Here is a 17,752-nt window from a genome sequence, read left to right as displayed (position 1 = left end):
ATATATAAATAAAAAGTGAAATGAAAAAAAGGACAAGTCATCTCATGTTAAAATGTGGTATAGCAAACAATTTGGATATCTGGGAAGATGTCATGCATAATTCCCCCCCCCCCAAAAAAAAACAAAAAACAAAACAGACTGATGAAGATCCAGTGAACTACTGCAGGCTCAGGTTTCTAAGACTTGAAATAATGCAGCAAATTATAATAAATGACAGTGATTGCTATCTATACAAAGTGCAAATCATGCAGAAACTGTCACCCACAGGTCCATATACTTGTCTCAAAAATTAGTTGAATGATTTTTAGAATGTCATCCATTTTGCACTAATCTCAAAACTCACTTTCATCTTGCTTCACAAACATAATACACACAACATCAGATTCTCAGTAAATAAGAATCTAAATTATTTATGAGAAGCAAGTGTACTCTGAGCATGTCATATGTGGGTTGTGTTTGTTGCTGCGATTTCATTTTTTTACGGTGCATCTCTGACTATGTGCCATGGCACATATATATATATATAAAGTAAAATATGTATATCTGATATAAAAATAAAATTAGTATATTAAAATATACAGTTTGGAAATATTCTATATTTGTATACAGATTAATTTCTTGTAAACATTTAAAAACACGGGGCATGTATGATGCATGGATAAAATCTGCCTAAGTGTTTATGTAAGGCTCAGGTAGATTACTAAAAGTGGTAAAATAGTGACTGTGCTCATTAACATATGATGAACGGTTATACACATGATGCTTATACACACACTCCTCACAGGCATATCATCACCCTGCAATAAGAAGGGGTGTGTGAAATGAGTGGGACCCTTGTAGAACTGAACAAGAACAACTTCCTCTCTATGATTCCTGAATAGAGTAGACTGCCAAAGTTTAATTTCAGGCTAAATCCACTATGTCTGTCTCTCTTTCTCCATGCCGTGATGCTTGCTACTACAATATTAAGTTTTCTCTTATAATCTGCCTTAATCCATGTAGCGACTATGTTCAACATGTGCAAGTAGAGTATTGTGCAGCTGTTGATTATTTATTGCATATGATCTTCAAGAAATGATAAATATAAAAAATAAATTAATTTGTGAACAATTTCTAACATGTACTCTTTGATTTCCACCTTTTTTGTAAAAGTTGTTTTTCTTTTCAATACTGTAGTCTGAAATAAATACAGGCATGATGTTTGGATGTTCACCATTTTAAAATGAGTTATGAAATTTGAGAATTGACAAATAAGTATAATTCCAGTGCTACATTTTAGATTTATAAAGAGAAAATAAAATTAAACTTACTGTTATTTTACTATTTCACAGCTGCCACCTTGTATGCACATATATATACATGCATATACACTTTTCAAATCACAGCAACAAATAAATGCTCAATTTAAATACTTCCTACAGCGCCTTGATCCACACGTACAAGGAATTTTTTCATCTTCAATTGGAAACTTGTAATCATATGTTAATTCTTCTCCTTTCATAATTCTGATAAAAAGATAATTAAAAATAGAACAGTGAATTAATGTTAATATTTAGTATTTATTGATGTAAATAACTTATGTCAAATTGTTGTGTATAAATATATATGTGAAAAAAAAAACTAAAAATATTAAAAAAAAAAAAAAAGGGGGGGGGGGGGGGAATTAAGCTCTAAGGATGAATATGTGAGTCAAACCATGCGCAGAGAGTAACAAATCACCTGTTATGGCCAAAGTGATAGTTACTCAGTATTATGGTGTGTGTGTGTGTGTGTGTGTGTGTGTGTGTGTGTGTGTGTGTGTGTGTGAAGAGTGGATTTAGCACAAAGTTGCCTGGGTCTCTGTTAGGACTAACTATCCTCCAGATCAGTGGCGAACCCGGGGGGGGGGGAACCCTGGCCCCTTCCAAAAGAAAAAGGAAAAAACACTAGAAAAAATTTTAAAAATCTTTTCTTAATTAAAATTAATTTTTTTATTTATGTTGTGTCATGTCTCCTATTTCTACATTACTTAAGAATTAGCAGTCACATAAGGTGGGAATACCCTATAGCTGTTGGGAATCACGGCCACTGTTGAACCCGAAGTGAACGAAGTACTGTATTGCTCCATCGGACCGAGTGCTACTTCGTTTTCCCGAGCCGGGCCAAGGGAGACATGGATATCATGTATTGGCAATCACTGCAGATGCTCAGTCATAGGTTGTATGCAATGCGGTTGAGGAATAATCTGCTTGTGCCTCACTGCTAAACATTTGCTATTTTCAAATGATAAAATCATTTTTCTAAGATTTGTTATTGTCATGGACCTTCTCTCCTATCCATCAAACACTGGATATCTTGCAGCTCAGCATTAGCATGTTGTTGATAGTAAAGCGTGACTAGCAACACACGTTCCAGTAAGGTGAGATCCATAGCACTTCAGTCAGAATGATGTGAATCCATTTCAGTCTTCTTATATCCACCAACTCATCAGTAGAAACAGTGAGATTATGCAAATATCACTCAATTCTATCACCAAATGTCTCCTTGTGGCAGAATTTTGTATTATTTTTATTTTCTGTAAATAAAAATCCCATGTTACAGAGTATACTCACACCAAGTTTGGTTGAATTTTGCCCAATACATTTTTCACTACAGGGCTCTGAACACCTCATCTTTAATTATGGCCACCCTGTATGTATGTATGTACAACCGGTCCCCGGGTTACGGATGACTCGACTTACGGCGTTTCATACTTATGAATGGGTTCCCAAGGCTCTGCATAAAGATTATTAATAATTAAATTAATAATTCAGGAACCAGTTTCTTTCACGCATGTAAACAAACACGCACTTCACAGCATTATTAAAGCAGCTCTTCCCATTATTTGGAAGTCAAATTTACGGGATTACCTAAAGTAAATGTTGTAAAAATACGACATTTACATCTACAGAGCATATTCCTGCAAGAGGTCAGAGCTATGGAAGATGATGCAATGTCCTTGAGAAAATTCTGGAAGAATTATAACATCCATGATGCCATAAAAAAATTGTTGATTTTGAGAGGAAGTGAAGTAATCAACAATTAAAGGGATATGGAACAAACTGTGCCCTCAATTCTGTGATGATTTTCTTGGCTTCACAGAAGCCAAAAAGCTGTGGGATAGTGACAATGCACTGCAACTGGACATTAATGAAAATGATGTTACTGACTGACTAGAGTCCCATTCACAAGAATTAACCAATGAAGATCTTATGGAGATAGAGAATCAGCTGACAGAAACACAAGAACATGAAGAATAAGAAGATCCAGAGCTAAGAAAGTTTACGACAAAACAATTAGCTGAAGCCTTTCATCTCATTGAAGCAGGATTTGCTAAGCTTGAGGAGCAAGATCCTAACATTCATCTGTTTACAAAGGTTTACCATGCAGTTAGTGTGAACATTAACTGCTACAAGGCCATTTATGATTAAAAAAAACAAACAAACCTGTGCAAACAACTCTAGATACCTGTTTCGAGAAATCGACATCAGTGGTAAGCTCCTCTCCTCCAGCAGCAAAATCAAGTCCTAATTCTCCAACACCATCTCCATCATCGTCTTCCGATTAACATAAGCCTACCTTCTTGCCTCAAAAATGCCCCTTTCAGCAAGCAAGACATTGATGCAACATTGGATGAGTGTTAACCTTTAATATTCATTTTTGAAATTTCTTCTATCTCCTATTTAAACTTTTTGTATGAGTTTGTTTGAATTAAAAGAAAGAGCACAATAGTTTCTGTAACTTATTATTACAGTATTACACTTATGAGCCATTATAGTATTATTATTACCGTATATGCACTGTTCATCAGAGATCCGAGTTACATACAAATACGATTTAAAGACATTCTCAGGAATGTATCTCATTCGTAACCCAGGGACTACCTGTGTGTGTATATATATATATATATATATATGTATGTATATATATATATATTATTATTATTATTATTATTATGTGACACTTCCAGGGAGTCAAGGACTCATCGAGGGAGAGTATCTACTCTACAACTCTGTCTCCACCACTCATCCACCAACTACAACTAACTGCAACTATACCAACGGCATCTACTGGCCACCACCACCACCACCAGTATTTCCACAGACTATCACAAACATCCATGCCCATGGGGGATTCGAACCCCACTGTGGGCATGGATGTTTATGATTGTCTGTGGAAATACTTGTGGTGGTTGGCGATAAGTGGTGTTGGTGTAGTTGCAGTCAGTTGGTGGATTGTGAGTGGTGGAGACAGAGTTGTAGAGCAGATACCCTCCCTCGATGAGTCTTTGGACTCCCTGGAGGTGACAAATAATAATAATAATAATAATAATATATATATATATATATATATATATTGTGTGTGTTTATTCATTTTATACCTAGTCTGGAAATTCTGCTTTGGAGGCAAACACAGAACTTTTTCAAGCCACTTCAAGCCCCCCATTAAGACCAACAACCAATACAACCAACCAGAATGGCAATATATGCAAGCATACTATACTATAATTAAAGGTAGCGGTGAGCTATGGAAATTTTAACAAAGGGCTCGCATCGTCGAGGGAAAAAAAAAAAAAAAAAAAACGTATTTCACACGAAAACTTTATTAATACAGCTTGTGTACAAATTTCAACTAAAAAGTATGAGGACAATCAACTTCTAAAGGCTATCATTTTTAACCCTCTCATGTCCAATGTCATAGACGGCTACTATTGGTTTTTTAATCACCATTTCAGAAATTCGTGCATGAGAGGGTTTTAAACAAATATTTCATGATCTAAGCATGAAATATTTGCACACAATCAACTGTGTTAATTTATCTTACAGCTTGTGTACAAATTCCAATCAAAAAGTATAGAGGACAATCAACCTCTAAAGGCCATCATTTTTAACCCTCTCATGTCCACTGTCGTGGACGGCTACTATTGGTTTTTTAATCACCATTTCAGAAATTCGTGCATGAAAGGGTTTTAAACAAATATTTCATGATCTAAACATGAAATATTTGCACACAATCAACTGTGTTAATTTATCTTACATAAGAAAAACATTTTTTGGCTATCAAAATATAATAAGAATGAAATCTTTTATAATCTTTAATAAAACATTTGATTGGCTACTGGTTTTACCATACAATTGGCTACCAGAAGGGAGAAGGGTAACGATAGCACTTGCACTTATTTTATTTTCAAACTTGGGCGCATTCGTTATAGAGGAAATGAAACAATAATTCCAAATAACTCATACACTGCCGAATAGACTAATTTTTGTTAGGTTACTGTATGAGTTTGCCGCTTAATATGTTTCAAAAAAAAAAAAAAATTTTTTTTTTAAAATAAAAAAGTAAACAAGAAGAATAAGAGGCTTGCAAATTTGAGAAAAATTTAACAAAGGGCTCGTGCGAGCGCATTACAGCTCACCACTGATTAAAGGTATACTGTAATGAAGGTTTCTCAGTAAGTTACAAACATGTCTTTGAGAGAAAAACATGGCTTATGTTTCAGCAAGAGGACCTCAATATTTTGGACCATGTTTTGGCAGAATATGGCAGAATACATGGCAATTCCATTGCAAGAAGTTTCGACTGTTACTGCTTCGTGAATTAAATTTTGGCTTATGATTTTGTGAGAATTTGCTTTTATCAGTCTCAGATTTTTTTTTTTTTTTTAGGGCACTGTAGATGTCTGCCCATTCCTAGGGACAAGCCATCATCAAATTCTGTTCCATCAAGGATCCTGAGTAGCTTTATGGTTTCATTTTCCATTCCAACCATTACCAGATCCAGAGATATATCCTTTATTCTTGGTGTATGATATTTTTCTAACTCAGAATGTTTTGATAAAGCGGAATAATTTTTGATGTCTTAATAATTAACTGTCAAAAACATTTATCCTGTAGGATGGACTTCTACAAGGATCTGACCTTGCCCCAGCTCAGTTCAATCTGTATACAAGCAAAATCCCTCCAACAGAGGATCAAAAGTTTATGCTGACAACAGCAATCACCACCAGGACAATAACTTCCAAGGCTCTGAGTTCAATGCAAAACTACTTTGAAACCTGGGGACTATCCCCTAACCCTCAGCAAAGCTGTTGTTTCAGCTTTTCACATAAATAACCATGAGGATCACAGAAAACTAAAAATAAACTTCTGTAATAGGACTATTAATCCATGACAGCAACCCTTGCGTCACATATGATCACAGTCTCACATAGCACCAACATTATAAACAAGCTCACACACACAAATTTGGGTTGTAATGCTTCAACTCATAGAACAGTAGTCCAAGCTCTGGTCTTCCCACCTAAGATGGTTTTCCCTTTCATTCGTTTCTGATGGTAGGTGATTTTGTAGGCATTGCCCACAAAGTATTCCTGGTGAGATTTTTACAGGGTAGTTCACCATTGCTTTTCCCACCCCCCACCCCCCAAATTTTATCTGGGCTCGGGACCGGCATATGGCTGGAACGTTATTCATGACTGTAATTAATGTGTGTTCACGGAGCTGCTTTGCCTGTTCTGGGGGAAGAAAAACCCAACTTTCCAGGTGAAACCCCCCCCCTACTTCCATATGAGACTAACTCAACTTTTTGTCGAAAGAGACCAGATATAGGTTCCTCATGTCACTGACAGGAATCGAACCCAGGTCTTTCCAACCAAAGGACTTTGTCTACACCGATTGAGCTACAGAGGCTCCTTCGCACCTAAAGACAATCACAAACACACTTACCAGTCTGGAGCCAAAGTCAAAACAGGACACTTGTGGACTCACAGCTGAACATAACAGTGAGAACCATCTCTGGTACCTTAAGGTCTAATCCTCTACCACAGTCACCTGTTCTTTCCCATATCACTCCTCCATGCTTCAGAAAAGAAGCTGCTATCAAATAAATAAATAAAATCAGAAATAATATCACAACCCTTCCATATACGAAGATACCGCTCCACTTCTAGCTTGCTATCTTATCTCCAGATCTCCCGTCTAGCTTGTGAAATACCAGATGACGATCCCCAGGACTGGTGGAGAAGACTCTGGAATGAACTACAAACAAGTACCTGATCATAGATCCAACTGTCAAACCTTCAGGATTCAATTTACCTTGGCACATTTGGTTCTAGCTAAACAGATTTAGGACTATTGTGCTCACTCACTTATTTCATCTGTAGAGAATTTCAGTCACTGTGATGTATAGACTATGCATCCTATCACTGAGGACTGCTCCACATGCTTCTTACCTGGAGTGTGTGTGTGGGGGGGGGGGGGGAAGAGGCAGTCAACAGGCAGAGGAAAGGGAACGTGATAGAAACTCACAGCTGAACATAACAGTTACTAAAGTTACTAAAGAGATTCTATAAGATTATTATTATTATTATTTCGGACGACCCCAGGGAGTCCTTAGACTCATCGAGGGAGGCCCTAAACATCATGTCCACACAACTATACGACATTATCACAGTATCTATCATGCCTTGCCTTGAACTCGCCCACCATCATAGCACCCACAACAGATACTGGCAGCTTATTCTACTCATTTACCACTCTAAAAGTAAAGAACCCAGCTCTAACATCCCTGCTAACCACACTCTTGCCCAGCTTCCATAGGTGTCCCCTAGTTCTTCCACCACCAGTCCTGATCTCAAAAATATCCTCTGAATTAATCCTATAGAATCCCTTTAGCAATTTGAATGTCTCAATCATATCTCCCCTTTTTCCACCTATCAACTAGTTTCTGCAACCCAAAAATCTTCAACCTGTTCTCATATGGTTCATTCCATACACCTGCTATCATCTTAGTCACTCGCCTCTGGATATCCTCTCCACCTCCTCTCCATCAAGAAGGAACCGAGGTGACCAAATCTGGGCACAGTAGTCGAGATGAGGTCTTATCAAGGCTCGGAACAGAGGTACAATAACTTGCTTGTCTCTGCTCGTCAAGGTATTTTTCAACAACCAAGTGAGTTGATGAGCTGATTTAACTACTTTTGCAATGTGCCCCCTAAACTTCATCTCCCTATCGACCAACACTCCCAAGTCCCTGGCCTCATCAATCTCCTGGAGTACAGTTCCACCAATGTGGTATACTGCTGCTAATCTTTTCACCCCAAAATGCATAACCTTACATTTTGTCACATTAAATTGACATCCATTCTCTGTAGCCAAGAATTCCAATCTATCCAAGTCATCTTGCAAGATTTTGACATCTTCTGCATTCACTATCGCCCTACCCAACTTTGCATCATCAGCGAACAAATGAACTGTTCCACTTAGATCCTTCCCTAATGAACAGATTAAACAGCAGTGGTCCAAGAACAGAACCCTGCGGCACACCACTAGTCACAGGCCGTCTTTTGGACTCTACTCCTGAATAAACTACTCTTTGATATCTCTCCATCAACCACCCACCTATCCATCTCACCAACCCTATATCCATTCCCATATGTTGTAGTTTACAGATTAGTATTCCATGTGGTATCCTGTCAAACGCCTTTGCCAGGTCCAGCAGTATCACTGTAAACCAATTACCCTTATCTAGTTCAGTCGTCACCTTGTTATAAAACTTGAGCAAGTTACTGAGGCATGATCTACCCTTCACAAAGCCATGCTGTCCCCTGTACAGTATCTCATTTTCATCAATCCATTCCTGTATTTTTCCCTTGACTACTTTCTCCAAGACCTTGACAACGACTCCTGATATGCTGATCGGTCGGTAATTTGCAACTATAGTCTTAGATCTTCCTTTATGCAGTGAAACTATTTTCCCCTCTTTCCACACCTTCGGGACTAAACCAGACCCAAGACTCAGATTAAACAACATGGTCAAGGGCACTGATAATTCCCTAGCCGCTTCACGCAAGACCCGTGCCGGTATACCATCCAATCCCACAGACGTATTCACATTAAGGTTTTGTAATAGACTATTCACCTCCACTTCATTCATCACAATTCCCGTATAAACTAATGGTTCCTTCATTTTTTCAATGTCACCACCTTGATGATATACTTTTGCAAAGTGCGCACTCAGTAACTCCACTATATCAACTGATTCAGTGACCTCCTTACCATCGTCATTGCTTAAAATCATTGCCGTGTACAGTTTTTTTTTGCTTGCAGCATATTGAAAGAACTGTTTGGGATTCTCTTTAGCTTGCATAGCTAGTTTCCTTTCATAATCCGTCTTTGCTTTTTTTACCACTCGTTACCCTTCTGGCTTGCACTTTATACCATTCGTGTGCCTGCAGGTCACCCCTTTCTTTAAATTCCCTCCACAGTTGTTTCTTTTTTTGCAGCTCAAGCTTAATGGTGTTATTCATCCATTTAATCCTTACTTGTTTTACTATTCGGACCCTAGGTATACAATCAGCCATAACCTCCTGTAAATGCTCCTTGACCACTTCCCATGCTCTATCGACGTCCAGCCCTTGCAGTTGTACATGCCATGGCACTGATCCAAGCAATCTCCTAAGCTTGTCATACTTGCCAGCACGGTAATTCCACATATACCCTGTCTTAATCGAAAATTCCACCCCTTTAGCTAGCTTCCAGTTCAAGACCTTATGATCACTCTCACCAATAGGTGGCAATATGGTCATATTCATTACAGTCAAATTCTGAGATGCTATTACCAGAGTCAAGCACTCTCACACCCCTAGTATTTTCAATTACATGCTGTCTCAGATAGTTATCCCTTAATAATTGAATAAAATCCATTTCCTTCCTCACATGTGTCCTCTCCTCCTTCCAATCAATGTTACCATAGTTGAAATCTCCCATAATAATTACCCTCCTTCATCAATTTGTTTATGCATACTATCTCCATCATCTATTCCATCACCTGGTCTATAGCAGCACCCAACTGTATATTTTATTCTGCCAGTCTCAATCTCACACCAAATAGCCTCAAATGAGCTCCTTTCACTATCCTGCGATACAACTTCAATTCTCCTTGGCTGCAGTTCATCAGCTAACATCAATAACACCCCTCCCCCCATTTTATTCTCTCTGTCCCTCCTAAACACACTATAACCTACACATTCTATCCCACTAACTATACCATCTTCCGTCAGCCATGTTTCACTAATGCCAATTACCTGTGGCCAGGAAGAGCCAATCAAGGCCAAAAATTCTTACTTCTTGTTCCTAATACTCCTGGCATTAGTATACATGAAATGCAGTGATCCCTTTGTCCCAACCCCTATCTTGATGTGTGTTATTCTGAATGTCCCATTCCTAATTTTTGTCCTTAGTGCTGGCTTGGGTACATTATATACATTCTTACACTCAACTGTCTCACTGATGTCCGCATATCCACCCCCCCCCCACTTGGTAGTTCTAGTTTCCCTGGTTCTGCACATCCATTTTCACTTCATTCCGCAACACTTTTTTCCAGTCTCTGCACACCAAGTCCATCTTGTATAAATCCTTTTGCCCATCAAACTCATTCCACACCACACTGTCTGCATAACCTGCGCATAATGTCATTTGCGATTATGGCCCTCCTTCTAAACTCTTCTCTGTCATAGCGCAGCAACAGACTCACCCTTCTAACTTGTCACTCTTTTCTTTCACTACCTTTAACAATACTTTCAAGTCCTCTCTCATAAAAAATTTATCTCCTTTCAATTCATTCGTACCCACCACAACTATCAATTCTTTCACCCTCTGTTTTTGCGCTCTAATACTCTTACTTACATCCTAAAATTCTCACCCGGTAAGTACGATTTAGTTAAACTCCCATCTATCACTCCTCTTAATAATGAGTCGCCATACAACACTCTTTCCTTCATTTCAGAAACTCTCCCACTCTTACGCTGTTTATTTACATTAGCCGAATCACTCTGGAAAGAGTTTTGCAGGTGCTCTAATTGCCGCTGCGCATTTTGTATCACTGCGTGCAACCTAGCGATCTCACTTCCTACAAATAATTCCTCATTTTTTTTATCATTCAAACCATTTTCTCTCTCTGTATAGTTGCTTTCACTCTTTCTTTGATCACCACTCATTGCCATCTTGTACATCGCAATTCCCTATCAAGCCACTATTTTCACTCACATTTGTAGTGAATGAGTGGTATGATAGGTACTGTGTAAATAATGGTTAGTGAGATGAGTCTTTTGACTCCGTGGAGATACTCCCATATAATAATAATTCTTAACTCTGGATAGTTGAAGATTGCATTTTTGACAAAAGAATACACTTTTTTTTTTCTCTGAAAATCTGATCACATTGTTGGGATCCACAAAGATGTGATCAAGTGCTTGTTTAAGGTGCTTTTCAATAACTGATGTTACAGAAATGACAAAAAATTGTAACATTATCAACTTATCAGGCATTATCTGTAGGGAAAGGAAACCTTTCAGTTACTTGAGAATAATTTGAGACCAAACAAAAGTGTTACACCTAAGACAGAACTTTGGGGAATACCCTCTTCCTGGCAGCATGGTTGGGAAAATATCCCAATTGGATTTGGAAAATTCAGTGTGAGAGAGAAACTTTTTAATAAAAAGCAGAATATGCCCCACGAGACACCTGGACTGTAAAGGTAATTTAATATCCCCTTATCTTCAGGCTCAGTCATAAACTTTTTTTTTCCATGTCAAAGAAAACTGAAACCAGATGCTCAAGTTTAAGGATTACACCTCTGACATTCTTCTAAATGGACCAAGTATTTTAATGCTGATCATTCTCTATCAGTTGCACTTAGGAAAAAGATCACTGTCTCTTAGATATCAGAGTAACAGGATAATAATTGTTCATAGTTTTTTATCCTGTTTTTGAGAAGGCTATGCTAATTGCCTTTTGGCATGAATCTTGAAAGAACTCTTCAGGAAGAATTATGTTGTTTAGTAGAAAGAGGACATCCAAGGAAGATGTATTCTCATCTCTTTTCAGTTCCTTCTTAATAGATACCTGATATATTCGTTATCCAACTTGAAGAGAAGTTTTTGCTGTTTCTCTCATCATTTTCTGAATATCAAAAATTCATGAAGATATGAAGTTGTTGCTGAGACTCTAGCAAAGCTTTCTCCTAGAGGATCAGTAACTTCATTGGGTTCAGCAACCACACATCCATTATTTTCCAGGGCAGATGAATGATATGTTATATATCTGCACTTTTTGGATTTTACTCTATACTGCTTTATGAACTGGTTCCATGAGCAACATATGATGTAAATTGGACATAAGTTTTCATTTTTTTATTTACATACTGATGTCTAATGTAATGTACTTTTGACTAAGCAGATCAAAAGCTATGAGATCTGATGTGGTAGAGCAGGGCTGTCTAACCCTAGGTCATCCAAGGGCTGCATTAAAAAAAAAAAAAGATTTATCCAAAAGCTGCATCCAATGCATATCTAGTAATTTAGGCAGCAGCAGTGACACAACCTCAATAGCTGAACAAATGAACAACACTAATTGCACACTCATGTTCCCTGTGAACGCCTGGAGCATGCACGTTAGAACAAAACAGTGTAAGAACGCTTCTTCGACACATTTAATATTTGTAAAACACGTGGGTATATAGCGATATAAAAACATCAAATAAAATTACCAACATCGAGATTATCAATTAGTGATAGTATTAAAATATCTAATACAAATTTGGTTCAAATTGTTATTTTATTTTTTTGCTCATGAAAATCAAAACCCACAGGCGGGCTGCACACGGCCTGCAGACAGTCTTTTGGACAGCCCTGTGGTAGAGTATTGTCAAAATATTGCCTGGGCCTTCTCGAACTCGGGGTTACAATATGGTTTTGGAAAGAATGGAAACCGAGATGATGATTTTGGAATTGCAGTTGTCCCTATTTGAACAATACAATGCCTTACACATCACTGACTGCTTGATAGGTTATGGCTGAGTCTTAGAATAAACAGCAGAAGATGGATAGAGAAGCAGATTGAAAGAATATACTGCAGTTTGAATATGAGTGAGTAGGCATATAAAAGAAGCTGTTGTGTCCATTATTAAGAAGAGATCATTAATGTCAAGCATGCATTCCATAATCTGGGAATTGCAATTACCTCCACAAAGTACTGTCCATTAATGTAACTCATAAGTATGGCACAATCCAGTTGCAACATAAGATTATCAAAGTCAGTCTGAGTTAATTTGAAACACAGTATATACAAATGGAATATAATGCAATAAGAAATCCCACCAAGAGGTGGATGGCTATACCTTATCCAGTAACAATAAGATATTCATGCTTGTTCACAAGGAGTGTGATTCATTTAAAAGCAAGTCAATCTCCAGTTTTGTACTTATGAATAATAGTGAAATGCCTTGGGTAGGGTTGTCCTTATTGGATTTTAAATGTCTCCTGCAGAAAGTTTTAAGTTTCTGCAGGACCTTGATTTCCCTGAAATTTTAGTTGAATCCACAACCATCTTGTAATAGGAAGTTATCTATTCCTTTGACTTTTTATGATGATGTTTATTTTACAATTTTGTCTATTAAAATGCACTAAAAATGTATCCAATGTGTCTGGACCATGAGGTCAAATAGCAAACACATCAACATAGAGCAGCCAACTATTGGTTTAAGCATGGCTACTGAGGTGGGATAATTAGCATTTCTCTTTGCTTGTTGTAGTTTTTTTGAGTGTTGTTGATATGTTTCCACAAAAAACATTCCTAGAATAGATACCAAGAAATTATATACTTGGTTTAATCCTTTATCCAAGGATACCTGTAAGGATATTACACATATCCTTACAGGTATGTATAATGCTATGCATTATGGAAAGGGTCACTAGCCAGATCCGGAGGTGATACCAAGGTTTTTCACTTGGTGATACCAAGTGAAAAAACTATCAACAACTATATCTAATCCAGAGTATTTTAATAAAGTGTGACACCTTTTGGCAACTCGTATAAGAAAATATGACTTCTGCATTACTTCAATCTTAGTATCACCTCTGGTCTGGCTCCCACTGATGAGACCTCAATAAAGGTCAAAACTGGTCTGGATAGTGACCATTCCCATAATGCACAGCATTTTACATACCTGTAAGGATATGTGCTTTGCATTATGGGATACCAAGGCAAGTGATGTGAAGTCAGAAACTTCTATCTATGAGTTTCCCCAGTCCTGAAATTAGTTCAGGTGTAAACTTGTTGCTTATACTTGGATAAAGGATTAAACCAAGTATATAATTTCTTGGTATCTTTAATTTATAGTACAACCAAGTGAAAAAAACTTCCAACAATTCCTAGAATAGATTTTTTAAATGTTCTGAAAGATCTTACCAATTCTTCTAAATTCTGATGAATAAATAAGATTGATTGCAAGATGAGGAATGATATATTTATATGTGTCAGACATTTTCTGTTATCAGAAGATGTATCTATGGTATTTTTACTTGTTTGGAGCCTAGTAAGGGTCTCAAAAATTTTTGAAGATGAAGAATACATGATCAAAGAATTTTTTTTTTTTTGCATCAACCTCTCCACTCACCATGGATAGCTTCTATCTGGCAAGCACGGACCTTACTTGGAAGTGAAATGCCAGTGTTACTATGAACACTTGCATCAACGCCACAGCCTGACTTGAGCATTGTCCCCTGGCCATGGGGAAAGAAACTGTTGACGCTTAGAGCAAAGACTCACCAGCCAATTAATTATGGCTGAGCTATCAGAGCCCTGCCCATCTTGTCAAAGCAAGGGCCAAAGTAGAATGACTGCCAAGTTCCTCCGCATCAACAAGTTAGACTGCATAGTGCACATGACAACAGCGTGTTGTGTACCAGTGATGGTGTCTTGGTGAACAGGAAAGCAATAAAAAAAAGATCAGGAGAAGTAGACCAGCATATGAGAAGAATAGTAGAGCACAAAAGAAAGAATTAACAGAACCAGCTGTTGTTGTTTAACTGTTTTCTGGTACATGAGTGACAAAGGCTATTATGCACCATGTAGTGGTGGTAGATGATGATGATGCGTGTAGTTCATGGATTGTGTGTTGTGCGTAGATATAATAATACTGTAGCATCTTTTCATAAAATTAACATGAAAATACAAGGAGTGTATAATATTTATTCAAAGGCCATACACGAGTATTTCAACCTGAAAATTGCAGATAATCATCAGTGACAACAGGCAGTTGGATACAAAGTAAAACTCGAACAATGGATCAATTTAAAACAGTGAGAGCCAGGAGATGCTATACATAAAACAACACAAATGAATAACTGAGGAAACATTGTATTATTAACCACGCTACCGGCCAAGACGTCTATAGACATCCAAGTTATCATGGATGCGAAGTGCATACTAAAATTGTAATACCATTCATATTACATTGAAATATATAATGGATACGAAGCGTATGAGGATGCGTATTTGATTCATAATGGCCGGTAAGGTGGTTAATTAAAAAACTTAATGATGTGTGATTAGAATAAGCCTTTCCTATAATCATTGATATGAGATGCAGTCATTCCAATTCAAGTTCAGAGGATGAAGTAAGGCTCTGAGGCTTTCTTTAAATAAATGTTTGAACTTATGGTGACAACAATGGAGTAAGCATGTTTCAGACCATAGGATATTGTGGTCAGCATCTATTTCATGTTGTGCAAGGCCAAATTTCTCAGATTTCCTATTGATGATGTAAAATTGGAATTCTTTTTTTCCACCTTAATAAAGGTGGAAAAAAGGTGTAATTATCACCTTAATAAAGGTGATAATTACACAAAACTTGGTAGATGCTAGGAAGAGCAAGAGGAGAACGTTTATCTTTAGAAGATGGGAAGGATGCTGATAGTTTGTTGAATGGAATAAGTGTAGCCACTATATTATACTTATTAAGAATAGAGGTTGATTCTGAAATGTCAGAAATGTATGGGACAGGGACTCTATGTACTGCTTCCTTGTTATTTGACGTGGAATTATTAAGATCAAAAATAGGTTGTATAGACTGTTCTGAGAAGGCATTAAGATTCATATATCATTCAATGTTTAAAATTCTTGCTGTAGTTGTTGCAGTATAGAGCATTTAATGTGAATGTGACATAATAAAGTTTTAATTCCAATCTTCTGAGAGGGATAGTGAGCAGATTGCTGTTGAATATAGCATCTAGTAAATGTAAGTTTTCAATAAATGGAAGTAATTAGTTCACCTGATGATCGCAGTAGAGTAAGATGTCTAGGAAAGATAACTTTTTTTTCTTCTATTTCCAAAGTGAAATTAATTTGTGGATATAGATTGTTCATGTTTGCTAGAAAGGCAGGTAATGTATGTTTGTTGTAAGGACCAGATCATAAAAATGGCAAAACAAAGGCTAAGAGTGTATGGATGAGTAAAGGAAGTCTTCTAAGTGTTCCAAATAAAAGTTGGCAAGAGCAGGTGTGTGTGTGGAAATGGGTAGTGGATTACTTTTGGCAATTCCTTCAACTTGCTTGTAGATTCTGTTTTGATGAAGAAAATAACTAGAGTAAATGACAAAGTTGAATAATTTCATCTGGTGGGAAGGCTTGTGAGAACAGATGAAGTGAATCTTCTAGAGGCATGTTAATGAAAAGGGATACAATATCAAAGATGACAATTAAATCGTTAAGTTGGAGGGAAAGATTTTTCACTTTATCCAGAAAATCAGAGAAATTTTTTCTATGAAAGAGCAGAGTTACCAATATGAGCTTTTAATAGCTGGGATAAAAACATAGCTATGTAATATGTACGAGAATCTTTATGGTACAACAACAGGATGACGAGAAATACCTTCTTGTGGATCCTTGGCAAACCACATAAACGCAGAGTTGCAGCAAAATAAGTTTTAAGTTTGTCCATGGTATCTCTATCAAGGTGTATGACTTCATCTAGCACTGAGTTTAATTTCTAGAGTTGATTATTGGTGGGGTTGTGATCCAGTTCCTAGTAAGTTGATCTGTCACAAAGCAAAAGAGATATTTTTCATTTGTAATTTGTAGAGTCCATAACTACTGAAGCTTTTCCTTTGTCTACTTTTGTGATAATGAGATGGGTGTTGCATCTTAAGGATTGTAAAACTTCAATTTCTGGTAATGAAATGTTTGTAGGAGGGAGCTTTACTTTCAGTAGCAGAGATGAGACTTCCAGATGAATTTTATTGGCATCCTCACTGGAGAGCGAGAGAGAGGATAAATTGTATTCGACTTTCTTTTCCACTATCATTGACAGTGAATATTCGGATAGGGGTATATGAAAAAGGTGTTTAGCAAGGATAGATTACTGTTATTAAGCATAAGCTTTACAACCTTCTCTGTGATGGTACTATTCCACTATTTACAAGTAGGTCATCTTGGGATATAACTGGTGTTAAGATGATGAAACATAGAGAACAATCTTCTTGATTTGAATGTATAAAGATGGCAATGACCTTTGTGTTGAAAGAGACCTGTTAAAATTGGGGATATGGTTGCTCAAACGAAGGCAACTCCTCCATAGGGAAGTCCATCCTGTATCTTGTCCTCATGAATGATGGTAAAGTTTTGTAACACAGGCTTTAAGTAGACTTCCTGCAAGAGGACCATGATGTTAATGCTTCAAAAAGAATCCACAACGTCATGGAATGAATGCTTAATTTATTTCTGATAGATCCATCAGATTTCCAGTGTTGTGCAGTCTTGCTTTGTATCTCAAATGGATTTCCCTCTTTATTTTATTTTATTTTTTTTTTTGGGGGGGGGGGGGGGGCAGAACTTTGTAGACAGCAAATGTTGATATCTTTCTCACCATCCAGGAAGTATAAAGAGAAATTATT

General features: G+C 37.2%; 1 protein-coding gene across 1 annotated transcript in view; it reads right to left on the bottom strand.

The window, feature by feature from the left end:
- The window catches only part of LOC150093938 (histone-lysine N-methyltransferase 2A-like), a 294,597-nt gene that overhangs the window by 12,759 nt on the left and 264,086 nt on the right, over positions 1 to 17,752 (bottom strand). Inside the window, exon 18 of the mRNA XM_090412869.1 lies at positions 1,311 to 1,505. Within this exon, the coding sequence (XP_090268995.1) occupies positions 1,400 to 1,505 (106 nt within the window). The 3' untranslated portion in view covers positions 1,311 to 1,399. The remainder of the gene's footprint in view (positions 1 to 1,310; positions 1,506 to 17,752) is intronic.

The sequence above is a fragment of the Typopeltis vanoorti genome, chromosome 23, assembly GCF_054136105.1.
Source record: "Typopeltis vanoorti isolate ZY-2024b chromosome 23, IOZ_Tvanoo_1.0, whole genome shotgun sequence".
Classification (NCBI taxonomy): domain Eukaryota; kingdom Metazoa; phylum Arthropoda; class Arachnida; order Uropygi; family Thelyphonidae; genus Typopeltis; species Typopeltis vanoorti.
The sequence above is the reverse complement of the archived record's forward strand: the minus strand, read 5'-3'. Positions and strand labels throughout refer to the sequence as shown.